The sequence below is a fragment of the Anoplopoma fimbria genome, chromosome 10, assembly GCF_027596085.1.
Source record: "Anoplopoma fimbria isolate UVic2021 breed Golden Eagle Sablefish chromosome 10, Afim_UVic_2022, whole genome shotgun sequence".
NCBI lineage: Eukaryota > Metazoa > Chordata > Actinopteri > Perciformes > Anoplopomatidae > Anoplopoma > Anoplopoma fimbria.
Window position 1 is genome coordinate 9,478,920 of NC_072458.1, and position 15,519 is coordinate 9,494,438.

At 37.3% G+C, this 15,519-nt stretch overlaps 3 protein-coding genes across 3 annotated transcripts; all 3 read right to left on the minus strand.

Moving 5' to 3' along the window:
• Nucleotides 1-331: 331 nt before the first annotated feature.
• clic1 (chloride intracellular channel 1) lies at nucleotides 332-7,250 on the minus strand. The gene is made up of 7 exons (XM_054605755.1): nucleotides 7,166-7,250; nucleotides 6,835-6,911; nucleotides 5,080-5,189; nucleotides 4,570-4,695; nucleotides 3,994-4,100; nucleotides 3,395-3,576; nucleotides 332-3,262 (listed from the first exon to the last, which is right to left on the minus strand). Exons 2-7 carry the CDS (start codon nucleotides 6,874-6,876, stop codon nucleotides 3,101-3,103), a joined length of 729 nt encoding a protein of 242 aa, XP_054461730.1. The 5' UTR covers nucleotides 6,877-6,911; nucleotides 7,166-7,250; the 3' UTR covers nucleotides 332-3,100.
• A 1,789-nt stretch (nucleotides 7,251-9,039) lies between these two features.
• Nucleotides 9,040-11,806, minus strand: LOC129097661 (sperm acrosome membrane-associated protein 4-like). Its single transcript, XM_054606568.1, has 3 exons — nucleotides 11,755-11,806; nucleotides 10,561-10,671; nucleotides 9,040-9,251 (listed from the first exon to the last, which is right to left on the minus strand). The coding sequence occupies exons 1-3, from the start codon at nucleotides 11,804-11,806 to the stop codon at nucleotides 9,040-9,042; spliced, it is 375 nt and encodes a 124-aa protein (XP_054462543.1).
• A 536-nt stretch (nucleotides 11,807-12,342) lies between these two features.
• Nucleotides 12,343-15,164, minus strand: LOC129097662 (sperm acrosome membrane-associated protein 4-like). Its single transcript, XM_054606569.1, has 3 exons — nucleotides 15,113-15,164; nucleotides 14,014-14,124; nucleotides 12,343-12,563 (listed from the first exon to the last, which is right to left on the minus strand). The coding sequence occupies exons 1-3, from the start codon at nucleotides 15,162-15,164 to the stop codon at nucleotides 12,343-12,345; spliced, it is 384 nt and encodes a 127-aa protein (XP_054462544.1).
• Nucleotides 15,165-15,519: the final 355 nt, after the last annotated feature.

A 15,519-nucleotide genomic window follows, 5' to 3' on the forward strand; every position in this document is an offset into this window, starting at 1 on the left:
TGTTTTAGATAATACCCTTAGCTTGGGCATGTATCGGTGTATCTCCAAATGACATTAATGATGACAAAATAAGCATGCTATTAAAACTTAAACCTTATCAAACTACCCTGAAGAGATGCCTTCTTCTTATTTGTGCTATATTTTATGTGTATTTGCTTTGTATGAGTAGATATCATTTTTTTAAATTATTGTACTGACAACATGTTTACGATAATTTCTAAGCTTTTAGCATAATACCTATACAGAAAAAAAAACCCAGTTGTTTGTACCTTTTGTATGCCTTCCTGACCATCTCCATGTTGGTACCCTCCGTAATGGTTAAAAATCAAATAAAAACACATCTGTGAATTTTTTATCAAGATATTTCTTTATTGGGATATTAATAAATGTGTCTTTGTAAGGGCTTTTAAAGCACAAAATACATTTCAGCTGTGCTATTAGTTTGATTGACCTCATTGGTTATTCTAATCTACTGGTTTAGTTTCCACACAACCTGTTACTTTGATCCTGTGGACTTTTAAATGTTAGTGAGTGACTACATGAAAAAAGACAAAACAAGGTACAAATATTTGTAGGGGAATTAATATGGGTGGGAAACAAAGTCAAAACCAAAATATGAGTTTCATAACAAAGAAAATAAATGACATGAAGATTTTTTTAACAGTGAAGTAAAAATAAAATCTGAAGTTAACATTTTAATGAATATATCAAGTTAAACAGTCCCTGAAATTCTGTCTGACTGTAAGAAGCTAAAAACTCTTCAAACTTTGAGAGAAGAAATACTAAAATACATCAGCACTGAAATTATTTAGACACACTCCCTTTAAATGTTGGTCCCTATGTAGAAAATAGATGAAATCCACAACCATTCAGTCAATATAAAATATACAGCATCATCTATTTGATCAACACTTGTGTTACACCTCAAGGAAGGATTTAACTTAAATCATGTAGAAAAATAACTAACTGTGCTCCCAATGGACGTCTCAAATATTAAAAGTCTGTGTACAAGATTGTCTTTTCTATAGGCTTAAATTGCACTTAGGTTACATTTTTAAAGAGCTTCACCCTGATCTGAGAGACATGACACTTAATGATGCTATCTTGAGCGAACAACAAAACCTACTGTATAGTTGAAGTCTTAATTTAAATGTTAATTTGCATAGTTGTGGTGATGAATAAAACCATATACGCAAGCTGCAGCTACAGTCGGACAAGACGGTTTTTTTTGTGTGTGTTGGTTCAAGTTCCTCCCAGTAGTTTCATTTCAAGTCACTTTTAAGAGAATGACTTCAGATTAGCAAGCCTAACAAAAGTTGAATAGCCCTACTGGCGACCCATGAAATCCCAAACCATCCCCTGAGCTAGAAAGGCATTATTGAGGATATTGTTGCACTGGGTGACATGATCGTGAATATCCTCACTTGAGTGACTTGAAAAAGCTTTCAAGCTGCCATCATAATGGACATGTGAAAAAAGAGCCTGATTTTGAAAATAGTTATCATGTCAGAAACAACAGACTGATACAATGTTGCTATTTTTGCATGGGGGACGTTGGATCTCGGATTTACTTAAGATTGTTTTACACTAAAAAGGCTGTGTGTGCAATAAAAATACATGTTTCTTAACTAAATGTGAGTTAAAGTGATTCCACTATTTTTAAGTGCCATTTTTAAAGTTTTAAGTATTTGGATGATTATCAGGACAATATCGCTGCAGGCATGATTTTTACTGTAGACATATCTTGCACGTTAATTGAACTTCCTGCTAGGTTTTGGTTTTTTTTGCCTCATGAGAAACATGCAACAGAACAGGTCTTGTGCACCGAGCTACCAGAAGAGGTAGTAAACGTGCTTTCAGCTTTTAACTTCTTCATCCACAGCAATTTCAATACACTCACTACCTGAGCTCCCCTCATTTATATGACACTAAAAAGGATCCTTCATACAAAATAAACTGTTGGCAAGAGGCTCCGACAGCGGATCACAAACAAGCTTGGTAATCTTGAATAATCCTTCGTGCCTGCTGTGGGAGAGCAGAAAGGGGAAGCCCGAGTCTATTGAAATGGTTTCCTGTCTCTAACCGTTTTCAGCTCTGCCTCCCTTAAGCGAAAACCCGGTCTGCAGGCAGCAGAGGAAAAGCACCCCACTTCCTCTGTGGGGTGCACTATGAGGAACAATAAAAAAAATATGAATAATACCACAACTGTTAAAAAGGCCTTGTTCTCTCAGTAATAAAGTTATGAAGTAAATGTGAAGCTTTGCGATTACAGACAAATCACATCACTTTGGCAGGTGGGCTGATGCTGGTACGCATGTGTCTGCTTCCTTTTAAACCAAGACTGAAAAAAAGAGCTGAATCAGTCTGTGTGAGCCTTGCATGGTACTAGTGAAAGTTTGATCTGGTAGGCAGCTTTGTGTCTGTTAAATTCCCCCAAAATACAAAGATATACCGTAGAAAACATAAAGAAGGGAACAAAAAAACAACTTTACAGTGTGTATCTACTGATGGTGAAACTGTACACAAGCAAGGCTGTAGTTTTAAGTGTGTACATATGTGTGTGTGTGTGTGTGTGTGTGTGTGTGTGTGTGTGTGTGTGTGTGTGTGTGTGTGTGTGTGTGTGTGTGTGTGTGTGTGTGTGTGTGTGTGTGAGCCTGCAAGCAATGTGATCAATCATTAATTTCCTACAGAGGTGAATGTCCAGGAAAACTGGGTATAGATTTTGCCACGGCTGACAAATATTGATGTTTGCATGTGTTTGTTTTTACATCAGTTTATCTGACTCCTTGGCTTCCTTGTTTCACACCTGATGCAAACTGATCCAGGTGGCAAACAAAAAGCAGGAAAACTACATGAACGAGCCTCTTTAAAACGAACCTCAGCGTATAGTCTGATGATAGTGAACCAGCTAAATTAACTCATCAGAATGTTCCAACATTATAACTTTTAAAGCTGCAAAAAATGGCCACACAGATGCAATGACAGCCTCTTGAAAAACAGGTCGACCAAGTTGCTTGCAGGTGAATTCTTGTTGTGTTCAGGTGAGAAGATTTGTGTTTTTGTGCAGCTGTATTCATAACTTGCGCCTCCTGTTGTGCTCCTACTTGAGAGCTTTAGCCACAGAGGAGTAGGCGATGTGGACTTCCTCGTCGATCGGGCAGGTAGAGGCAAATTCCTCCCTGGCGTACGCTGCGTTCAGGTACCTCCAGAGGTTTGTCAGGGACTGAGGGATGCTGAAGTTTCGGTATTTTAAACACACCACCTGGAGAGGGGAAAAGAGAAAGAAACATGCTGGGCTTAAGCCTTCAGTTTCAGACTAAACACATGCACTCAACATAATTATCTATTTATCCCAGGGCCCCCATGCTGCACAGCTTAGAGCACTGAAGATTACCTTCACGATGTGGAGCTTAGGCAGCAAGTTGCAGTCAGCCAGAGTAAGCTCTTGGCCGTCAAGGAAGGGGCGGGATGAGGAAGTGAGCTCATCAGTGCTATTCTCGTCAATCTCGTCAGGAAGTGGGGAGCCAAGGTAGTCATCCAGCTTCTTCAGAGCCTTCAGCAGGCCTTTCTCTAGATCTGAGCACACAAAGAAAATATTAAAATACAGTGTTTAATCCAAGCTAAAGTTAGTTAGTTTTAGTTTTCATTTATTTAAATGGCTGAAATAAGTGAATAGATTTAATAAAACACATAGTTTCCTCCCAACAACAGTGACATTTCGAAGTGAGATCATCCAACACAGAGGAGCTAAATACAGAGAGCAGCAGGTGACCCGTTTGCACCTAGGCAAGAAAGCTCAGACCATAATGTTCTTAACTCGGATGCTCCCTGCTGGTTTTTTGTCCAGCAGAGAAAGACAGAAGGAGCTGAGCAGTATTTGTTACAGAAAAAAACAGGGAGGTCTATTTGAAATGAAAAAGGCTGTATGAAGCAAATCATTTTATTGCATTTAAAGACTCACATTTAAATATATGAAATGTTAGATCTACTTACTTTCGTTGGCCTGAGGGTTTGAGTTCTTGACATAAGCAGAGAATTTGGAGAAAACATCCATGCCTGCTGTGTTGGACTCCGGGTTACGAGCAGCCTGACGGGGATACCTGGACAAGCAGAGAGTTTAACAATGATTCACATGTAATCACATCACATCGCAAACAAAATGTGCATGAAATGTGAAAGGCTTAGACCAAGAAGATTTGTGACACAAAAACTGCAAAAAGTCAAAGTAAGAGGCAACTAAAATAACTAGGACTGCAACTAATGGTCGTTTATGTTTATTAATCCCTTCATTGTTTAGTTTGAATAAAGTCAGAAAAGAGTGAAAAGGCCTTTTTAAAATGTCCTGAAGCCCAAGATGATTTCTTTAAAAGTGTTTGTTTTGTCCAACAAAGACAATATATATAATATAAACATAAGACAAGGGAAAGCAGCAATTCATCACAATTGACAAGCTGAAGATAGAAAAATTACTACAATGATGAGTATTGATCTTCTGTTAATTGACTAATTGATTTAGCTCTAAAATGACCAAAATATAACATTTTTTAAACAGATACACGGAGTGATTACTTTGGAGGGCAGAGATTATCCTCCAGGAACTCCTCGATCTTGTTGGTGTCCGTTTTCACTTCGCTGCCATACAGCAGGAAGGGAGGCTGGGCTCCAGGAGCCAGGTCCTTCAAGATGTCTGGCTTCCTAAAAAGGTGAAAGGAAATTAGGAAACGTCAGAAAACAGAGATACAGACATCCAGCAGTGAAGAGATAGAGGGTTAAACAGCAGGAGAGGGATGGAAGACAAAGGGGAGGATGGAAAGGAAAACATATGAAACCACAAGAAATGTGTCATTTTTGTTACTCAAGACTTCCTCAGCTGTCACTAGAATCAAAGCCAGAGTAGCTTTATATCTGCTAACACTCAATATCTGAATAAAATGCCCCCTTGTTTCTTTACTGCACGGTAGATTTGGGAACAGGAAAACAGAATGTGGACATTCCTCTGTTGTGCTAATAGAAACCTGCAGCACACACACACAACCACACATACAGACATACATGTACATGTAAGTCCAGTGATCTCACCTCTTCATATCCACTGTGGTAACATCGAAGGTGACCCCTTTCAGCCACAGCACCATGAAGAGACGCTGGGAGAAGGGACAGTTGCCGATGCTCTGACCATCACTCCCTGCCTGGGACACAAAAACATTTTATATCATCATGTTTTTCATATAGTTAATGATATATTATCATATTTAATAGAGTAAAGTAGAGGAACATATTGGGATCATGGCAGTTTTTTTTGTTGAATATCCTCTTTTTTTGTGTGAAAAAACTATGAAAATAAATAAATAATAAGCTGCAAAAACAACACTCAGGATATGTTTAGCAGGAAAAACAAATTTAATACAGACTCTCCATCAACTTTTAACTCAATGAAAAAGTGAAGGAAGGAAAGCAACAGTTAAAGAAAACTAAAAATAAAACTAGTTTAAAAAGGAGAAGTCAAACTAAATGTTCTTGGCTCTACAGCAGCATGTCTCTATTTGTTTAATTTAAAACAGAGCATTGACAAACGCAAAATAAAATGACAATAGAAATTTAACAATTAAGAAGTTAACAATTAATTGCTCAAAGAGTTTTTGAAGCAAAAATGAGACAAACGCTCCGGTTATCTCGTATGATAATTAGGCAGTAACACATTTTTTAACTATTGTAATTACTGATTAATCTTACAAATAATTTCTCAATTTATTGATTCATTATTTGGTCTGCAAATGTCAAAAAATAGAGGGGAAAAAAAAGGTTTTGTTTTTTCCTTTCAACACAAATATGAGTTATAATAACATCAGATAAAGAAAAGCACGAAATCACCATGACTAAGAAGCTGCAGCGAAGTAATGTTTGTAATTTTTAGTTAAAGAATTACTTCAACGATCAATTGATTGGTTGATCAATAGTTGCAGATTATGTTGCCAATCAATTAATCAACTGATTGTTTCAGCTCTATACGACACCAAAACTATATATCTTACGTTTAATGTAATATAATTCACTTAGAGGAAATGATCATACAACTTTAAAATGTTCGTTGTGTGGGTAGAGGAAGCCATATTTCATGTTTAGTCATTCTACATCCCATTCAGGGTTTGTACTGTGGCCCGAACAGCATACATCATAAACCTACAGTTAAAATAAAACAGGAAACCACTTACTTACCAAGACTAACGTGAAACTTTACTTTGGAGATGTTTTCTGTTAATTAAGGGTATCAAGTGTCATTGAAGAGGCTGAGTAGAAACCAGTATTTAGAAAAGTTACAACGGTATCTTTCACCCCTGAAGGGGGGTGGGGGGAGTAGAGGGTGGTGCACATGTTCACACAGAGGAATCATTATTTAAACTAGTGTGAGAGCATGAGGGGAAGCCATATTTGTTGTATTGACTTTTTCTGGCTCAAAGAAAACTGGATTAGCCTGCCTGACACACTAACATAACGAAATGTAGATTCAAGTCGCCTGCATATGATGTTAACGTGCATTAGATTATTCTTACTGCCATTTAGGCTGTAAGCCCGCTGAGTCAGCAGAGGTGGTCGAACTGACATGACACATCTGTAATGTGATTTAATACGTACAAGGTGACTTTATGTCCCCATGCGGACAGAGTGAGATATGTTATCAGCTTTTAATAACAATACAGTGAGAATGCTGATTAAATGATAATATCTGAAACTACAAACACACAATATCTGCAGCTTTAAGCCCGTTAAACAAACTAATGGCAAATAGTGTCGCCGTGTCGTATCGGGTTTTGGGGGTTAAATTCAATCACTTACCTTGACAAAAAGTTCAACTTTGGGCTGATTCGCGTCGCTCATCTTCACCTGCTGATGCACGAGACCTTAAACGTTTTCTTTAAAAAAGAGAAAACACAAAACGTTCAAATTAAAGCTGAATAGAGCAACAAAGTTTCATTTCCTAAACGAAACAATAACGAGTTGGGAAGCCAAGCCCATCTTCCGCTACAAACCCCAGTCAGTAAATGACAAATGAAACATTGTAGCAGTATACGCAAACACCGTCAACGTTGAACAAAGCAAACAGCAGCATTTTTAAAACACAACATATCAACTTTGAGCATATTTTAAGTCTGTAGAGACTACCTACAAAGTGTATAAAGTTGTCGCTGTAGCTTGTAGCCGCCTGCTGGTCGTTTCTCCTCCCAGTTCTGCTGCCTCCAGTCGGCTGCAGCGACACACTCATCATCATCATCATCATCATCCTCCTCCTCCTCATCATCATCATCATCACAGCTCCTCCATTTCCTGCTGGTGCATAACCGGTTGAGCTTTCAGCAAATAAAGAGGCGTTCAAGACCGACAGTGACAAAAAGCGCGGAGAGGCTTTGAAGTCGGAGAAGAAGAAAGAGAGGAAGAAGACAAAGAAGAAGAAGAAGTTACAGTATTTACATTTAACTTGTTTTATTTGAAAAAAATAAAACTATCTGGATGTCTTTCTCCCCAAAATGTACTTACTAGACGTGTCAAACACCAATCTTAATTTAGTTGGATAGTGCTGGAAGCCATGATGTAAACAAAATATAGGCTACATAAAATGTTTGTTCAAAAACTATGTACTGTACAGTATTTGTTGCAGTGCAGTAAAGAGCCAGTAGAGGGAGGTATTGAGCGTTACTTTGCTTGCTGCTCTCATTCTGGTCCGAAAATCAGGAAATCAATTTTATAATGGTTGTCAGTCCAATGTGCATTTAACAGTGACTGTCAAAGCCTTGATTCAGATACAGTGTGTTTCCTGTCATGGATGCTTAAACAGGGATCCAGGGATCTCCCTTGAAAGCTTCAAGGGACCGTTTGAAGACAGTTTAATCAAATAATACATTTCTTTTTTAATTTCAATGTGAAAAAAAAACCATCTTACGCAGGGGTTTGTCATCACAAAATGTTTATTTGTTGGGATTCTTTAAATTGCATGATTATTTGTAAAAACAACAAACAAATAAGAGCTCATTGATCGAAACTCTACTTACTAGCTTTTTTATTCCGTTCCAGTGTCAGTTCAGCTTTTCTTTTTGTTTAGATTGAGCCTAAGATTTTATTTTTCTATTTTATTTCATTTATTTATTGGTCAAACTGTTTTCATTAAGAATGAACTTTCACTGTGGCTGAGAAAGTAAACAAGCAATGTCAAATTGAATCAATCAAATAAAGGAAAAATAATGATCTACTTATTGCTCGTCTTTTGTTTATTTTGCTAGGATTTCATATTTAAGTGGCATATGCTTTCAATATTATTAAAAAGTTTTGAGTTTTGTGAATAATTTGGTGCAACTATCTATGAGCAAGCCAATTAGGAGGGACTTTAAAACATTAATATGATTGAGATCTAAATTGTGCAGCAGCAACTGACTCTCCAATATGCAGACAGAGGTTCATATTTTAATAGTCATGTCATCTGTGGCGAAAACAACAGCTCATTGTAAACTGCAGCTGGCAAGTGTTGACAACATGTCACAGGGCAAATCATCCTTTCAAAACAAGCCCTGCATATTAAGAGAGACAAACCTGTTGTGTGTGTCTGTGGATAATAACAGCTTCTCATGCCAGTCACAATTTTAAATAAATAGTTGGGGACCCATGAATAAAGTATTGTTGTACTATCTCCCAACATAAAGCTAAAAGGTTCTCCCAAACTCTTCACGCTGCCTGTCATTCATTTCCCAGGCGCCGTGGCTACAAAACATTACTTTTTTTGTAAATGCTTCATGCAAAATCACATCTATTTATTATATGGCCTTCTACAACCTAAACACATGAAGCAACATTCAAAAATCTAGAGTAGTCCTTTCAGCAATCTTACGGTACATATTAAAGTATTTATAGGCTATATATTGAAGACATGACTTCATTGCTTCGATGCTTGATATTGCCCTGAATCTGTATTTTATGAAGATGACACAAGACAGAAAAATGGGTCACAGTGATTAATTTAAGTGATGCTTCTTGGATTTCAAAACGATCTCCTCAATACATGAGGAAGGACAGGATGGCAGCACAGAGGGCCACAGTCAGAGAGAGCTGGACAGAGGCGACTCCATTACACAGGTTTGTTGTACAACACTGGAAACTGCTGGTGAAACCAGCACCCAGGAAGCTGCCGGTCAGCGTCTGCCCACACAGGTCTGAGTCCAGGCAGCCGCGGATGTGCAGGGTCAGCGCCCCGGTCGCATTGAACTCTGGGAGGATTGGAAACAAAAGAGGATGTCACCAAATGTAAAAAACTAAACTAAAAGGGTCCTTATTGGTAAGCTAGCATTTTCTGCCACCGGCAGTCGGGTTCAGTTGAACATTCTGTTGCTATAGCAACCAATACTGACAGAGTTCCATGGCAGTTTTACTGTTTAGTGTTTTTATGGTTACATCCCCCATTTTGTCAGATCTGTGAACAAGCAAATATTTACACGTATCTCTTATCCACTCAATAAATGTCCTTTTCGGAACATTACAAATTTGATAACAGTTGTTTTGTAAACGTTGATTTGTAAATTCAGTTTTGCAAGATCATTTGACATCATACTTACCTTGCTGTTATATGTTGCTAATAGAGATTTACCTGTAAGTTACATGTTTTTACTCTTTTTGCTTCTCCTGTTGTGGACTCTACGCATGTTCATTAGATTTATTACAGTGTTGTTCTTCATATGGGAACTTAATATTGATCGTTCACTTGTAATATTCTATTTCTACACTGTTTCCAACTGGCACCAGGGACAAGGTAACTAGTGCAACTTCTATTTTATGCTTTTGTGATTCCAGTTTTCTTGGAATTGAAGTCTACAAGTTAAACAATTTTTCAATAAACATGTTCTAAGTCTATTTGTGTCTTCTTTTTGTTGTCCAATACTTTTTAAATATTTTAATATTTGCTTCCAGTGCAAACCTAAAAGGCCTTCTCCTGTCTTCAACCTTTATTTGAAGCATGTTTAGCTTGGCAACAAGTAAGGGCAGAATAAGCATCATTGGTAGAATAAAACCTCACTACAGAGGGATTCGACCTTCCAATATTTGTTCATCCTCTGGTGTTTTGGGATTGTTTCTACATTTACTTTACAATTACACATGATGTGTCATTTTACCAATCTCACCTCAAGGTTCATTTTGTAGATCTTCTGGAGCTTTTGATTGTATCACACCATCTTCATATCATCAGTAGACTGAGTTTGCTATCTTGTCAAGAAGCTGTAGCTGTTGCTAAATGTTGTTTTTTATGCTAGATGTTATTTAATTAAAAGGTTTGTGGAAAGCTTGACAGTTCTATGGCAACTGGCCAAATGAAGACAATGATGAAGTTGAAGTTGATGATGATTGAAAGCATTTGAATTAAATAGTCATGTGTAAGTCATGGTTTTGATGCAAATTTATTAATTTGTTTATTTCATTATGTCTTATTTTTTATACATTTCCATATGGTGTAGGCCTAGTTAAATTACAACCCTTGTAGTGTATTCACAGTATCTGCCCAGAGTGTTGTTGTGGTTCACTTACGTGCTTCTCCACGGTAGCAGCTCTCAGTTGAATTATTACATTGGATATCGCTTCCAAACAGACACGTCCCAAATATACCAACAGGGCACTGACGACAGTTCAGGCATTGTGCTGTTAAAGAGAAAGAAAGATGAACATATGTGATAATCAGATTCACAGTAAAGTAACTCACTCGGCAACATTTTGAGCTTTCTTATCTTCTCAGAGTCCAACAGTATCAGGGAATCTCTGCTAGTTTCGTGTTTTTCCACCAGCTCCTCTAGAGTTCATCAGTTACGTTTTGTTTCAGATTTTTTTCAATGCGTATAAACACCAAAGTGTAAAATGGATATTTGTACTTTTAAAGGTTAGGTTGTAGTGACCTCCAGGAGTCTGTTATGTTTTAGGCAATTGAATAAATATCTAGGATACTTTTATTTATCTTTCTTTAATTACATCCTTCCTGAACAGGTGTTAAATTCAGGAAGCTCTGTAAATGCTTTACTTTGCTTTCAAACTATACATACTAATACTGATTCTCGCACAACATGAACAGGAATACCCTTACAGATCAGTGGCAGTTCCTGCTGGACAAGACATTTGTATCAAACTTAATGTCATTGAGCTGCAGTGAAAACCCTTGAAACTTAATCACAAACGCCAATTAATATATCTCATCTTTGTTTATCTCAAGGATTTGGTTTGTTCCAAGTAATGAACCACAGTACAATCCATTTCTTTTGAGAACAGTTGTCATCCAATTATAATGTTAGATGATGCTTAACAAAGACAAGAACATCCTACTTGTTACAGTGGTCATGAATAAAAGCATGTTTAAATATAAAAAAATAACATCAAATATATTTTATTATTATTATAGTTTAAGGTATAGAAAATTTTCTTCACATAATTCAATATATTTTATTTTTTGCAATCTACAATTCTTCAGAGGCAGTAACTCCAAAAAGTTTACTCGACAAAAGACAAAGTTACAAGATTCATTCTGTGCTCAACTTGGCACTACGGTCAAAAAACTGTCTTGCTCCGTAGACTTTAACCTCAGTGAGGGCTATTGGCTATGACGTCGTCAGTAGCGTAACTAAAGGAGCATTTCAACATTTTTCGTTACTATATAACTGAACACATCTTATGAAGTCTAATATGGCTCTTACATTCATTTTTACCTTATTGCATTAGATGTTATTCTTCACATACCTGCGGCGATGAAGGCACTCAGGACGATCAGTGCTTTCCAAACGTTATTCATCTTTCTTGAGGGGTTTCGAGGTCAATGGATGCCTTTTTGTAAAAATACACTTCAACGTAAATACCTGCTTCAGTCAGCTTTTGAGGAAGTAATGAAGATTTCAGGTATGACTCACTGAAAGAAACAACGTGCAAGAATGAGGTTCATCAGGTTTTTGTGTTTCAGTTTTGTGAAGAGGAAGCCTTAGGTCATTACTGGGAAAACTCTGCTTAGACATTGGTAGCCAGGAGGACACTCACGTACATTCAGTTTGAGCACAAATATATTCATATTTCATTACTTTTATTATTAACATGCAGAAAGGGGTTTCATGCAGTTCAAATGTTATTTTGTGGTAGTTACAGATGCATTTTGTGTTTTAAAATTTCCGTGCGACCCAACATGTTATTACACTGAGCTTGTACACTGTGTTCTGTACAACCCTAAATTTACAGGCGTAGAGGCTACAACAATGGGAGTAACATAATAAACCTACTCTTTAATGATTGCGTACAAAGACAACACCCAAGTACTGAATAGGATCTTTTTTGTTTCTTTTAAAGGCTCCAGGTGCTCCAAACGGCCATTAGGGCGGTGCTCAAAGCAGCAGTGAGAGGGAGCTGGATGGATGTGGCTCCGTTACACAAGTCAGTGCTGCAGCAGGTCCTGGTGACGGTGTATTCGGCAGTCAAGAGGGCTCCGGATTCAGTTTGGTTGCAGAGAGACGAGGCAATGCAGCCTTGAGTCTGCATGTTCATAAAACGGCTGACGTTGAAGGCTGAAGGAGGAGATCAGAGGGTGTTGTCAAACCGTTTTACATAGAAAGTATACGGTGCCACTTTGTGCTGTTTATGTTAAACCAATGTGTCATTAATTGGGGGAAGAAGTATTCAGATCCTGTGAAGCAGAAAGACCTAAAAGTCCTGATTTAAAAGTTTCCAGTTAAACTACAGTATTAGTAACCCAGTACCCAAACAGGCCACTTTCAGAGAGTTATAGTAAATAATCTATTGGAATATTATTAGTGATGCATCAATCTGTAAGCAGCTTTTTGATATTGTAGCCGATGTAGGTGGAGCTAATTTGACCTACTTTGTATTCTAGTTAATTTCATCTATATCTCATCCAAAAGAAGCAGAAAATGGAAAAACTATTGATTTTCACGTACCACAAAATTGTACTTAAGTACAGTATCTGAGCAAATGTACTTAGGCTCTGTTTGAAATCTTATACTAACATACCACTCATATTAAGTGTCACATGATTGAATGTGTAGTACGTTTCAACTGTATACTGCATGTTGAGTATGACGACATACTCGACCGCCCCAAAATGCATTGCAGCTCTTCAGACCGTCCAATGGTGGACTGTGAGGCCGACAGTTTAAATAATTAACCGTTCGATGAAACAAAAAAATGGTGGTGAGTATTGACAAGGGACAGTCAAGAGGAATAACTCAGGAGTATGTGACTTTGAACACAACCTTAACACTACGGCCATGCCTAACCCTGTTTGGCCTCAAATTATATTTTCATCGGTGTGTGGCGGTGGTGGTGTAAGAGGGTTTGTTTCCTTTTGCGTGGCAGGTATCTTACCAAGTTTGTAAAAGCAACAGAAACCATGGATGAGCGTAAGGGAGCAGCAGACTGACTCACAGATAGTTAACGTAAACACAGACTTAACTGAACCTGGTTACTTCAGGAGTAAAAAACACAATGTTTGATTCTACAACTCGTCATTGTCATCTAAGTATTAAGCAACCTGATCTCACAGAAATACGCAAAATGACCACAACTTTTTCCAAATCAAATCAAAATATAGTATAAATTTCCTAACAGTGGCCTGTCGTAGTACTGGGTCACATGACACTTGACCTAGAAATGTTTTATGCGGCTATCAGAACCTTTACATAAACTCACCAGCACGAGGAAAAAATATAAGCCTTTACTATAGCAATGTGTAGTAAATGATTTAAACATGCTAAATCATTGGTAAAGTCCTTGTTACAAGTCATTCGACTGTCTATGTAATTAGAATGTCATTGTTGGACCGCTTTTGAGGCGATGCTTTCTGTCCAAACCTTAATCTATACTGTCAGGACAGGTTTTTCATCTTCAGCAGTGTCTAATAGTTTGACTTTAGATGAGTGTAACAAGCTCATGCATGGATACACCCATCTGTTGTCACGGACTAAAGGAGCAGCAGAGGATAATTTGTTTTTTACTCACCCAGTTCTCCCCTGTAGCAGTTGGGCTTAGAGTCACTGCAGGTCTCAGTGGAGCTGTAGAGACATTTACCTCTGAAGCCCACCTTGCAGGTGTTACAGGTCAGAGACTCACCTGTGATCCAGAGAGAAAGAGACAAGGTGACGGAGATGGCATTACTTATCTGTTTATTTATTTTTTACAAATGAGGAAAATAAGATAGTCAGATAGTGATCAAACTCTATTACACAAATCACCACTGTCCTGAAAGCATTGATGAGATCATCTTTATCACTTCTCATCATAGTCGTCATCCTTGTCATGGTGTTAATAACAATTTAAAAATAGTTTAAAGAATTTCTTCAAAATGTTTGTAGTGACCAGGCCTGAGATAAGCAGAAAAATAAGATTTACCTGGATATTTTTTATTCGTCACAGGTAATTTAATCATTGACAGATTTGCTCTTACAATTTTATTAAATTTTGCTTAAAAATATTTGATTCATACAATCAGAACTCCAGCAACACTCGTTATTGCTAATAACAACTATATTGGATTTTGTCTACTGATTTTTTTCAAACAAATATTGTTTACAATTCTTAACGGTTACAAAAGCATCCACGAATCCCACCATTAAGATCCAAGACATACAACGTCAACAAAGACAAAAGTAAAAAGTAAGGGGAGGAAAATTATGTAAATTGCATAACAAAATCTGTAAGGTTTTTGTAGTGCCGTTAGCAGTAGTCAAAGTTTCTCAAGCTTGATATATTTAAGCACTTCCTTGATACAACCCACAACAATTTCCATCTCAGACATTATCATAAGCAACACTTTAAATGGGTGTAAGTAAAAAGAGATTACACAGAAATGTTCTTGTGACTCCCTATTTGTCTTTTAAATCTTATGTTTGCTTTTGTTTATTAGCGTATGATGATAAAAGTAGTTTCCAGTCAATCGTGGCTTTAGAAAACCTTTTATTTGTATTTCTTTAGTTGGCCTACAAACTTAAGAATGTTAACATGTTAACATATTTAGTTGATATACTAATTATTCAAGAGATTTGAAAGATAATGTTCTTCTTCGTCAGCACAAAAACAGTCTTGTGTTTGTTCCTCTTACCTGTAATAAACAGGGCCATCAATGCAGCACAGACCCAGATGAACTTCATCATGTCACTCTTTATCAAGAAGTTATCGGCACAAAGAAGATGATCTCAGTGCAACAGAGACGTTCAAAGACACGTTAAATTATCTATCAGCAGAGGTGACAGTCTGAAGTGGGTATCGAATGAGCTTCATCGGCTCAGGGCATCTGCTTTTATGTCAACTCAGAGGCTTAGATCATTCACTGGATACAAAAAAATGTAATAATGTGGACATTGATTTTCATTAGTCACCAGCTAGTATATTCTATTAGAATACTGAGGTTTGTTTGACAAGAGTGAAGTATCTTAAAAGCCTAACAAAGAGAAAAAAGAGATGATGAATGATAGCCTTCTTCATGGCTTTGTATGTGTGTTTGTGGAC

Bases quoted from the DNA above. Each gene is read 5' to 3' on its own strand.
- LOC129097661 (XM_054606568.1), bottom strand. From the start codon at position 11,806: ATGAATAACGTTTGGAAAGCACTGATCGTCCTGAGTGCCTTCATCGCC. The intron at 10,672-11,754 runs GTATGTGAAGAA...TCTCTTTAACAG, and splicing joins GAGTGCCTTCATCGCCGCAG to CACAATGCCTGAACTGTCGT. The intron at 9,252-10,560 runs GTAAGTGAACCA...CAATCCTCCCAG, and splicing joins CTGCTACCGTGGAGAAGCAC to AGTTCAATGCGACCGGGGCG.
- LOC129097662 (XM_054606569.1), bottom strand. From the start codon at position 15,164: ATGATGAAGTTCATCTGGGTCTGTGCTGCATTGATGGCCCTGTTTATT. The intron at 14,125-15,112 runs GTAAGAGGAACA...TCTGGATCACAG, and splicing joins GATGGCCCTGTTTATTACAG to GTGAGTCTCTGACCTGTAAC. The intron at 12,564-14,013 runs GTGAGTAAAAAA...CTCCTCCTTCAG, and splicing joins CTGCTACAGGGGAGAACTGG to CCTTCAACGTCAGCCGTTTT.
- clic1 (XM_054605755.1), bottom strand. From the start codon at position 6,876: ATGAGCGACGCGAATCAGCCCAAAGTTGAACTTTTTGTCAAG. The intron at 5,190-6,834 runs GTAAGTGATTGA...TTTGTGTCCCAG, and splicing joins AAGTTGAACTTTTTGTCAAG to GCAGGGAGTGATGGTCAGAG. The intron at 3,263-3,394 runs GTAATCTTCAGT...TCCCCTCTCCAG, and splicing joins CTAAGCTCCACATCGTGAAG to GTGGTGTGTTTAAAATACCG.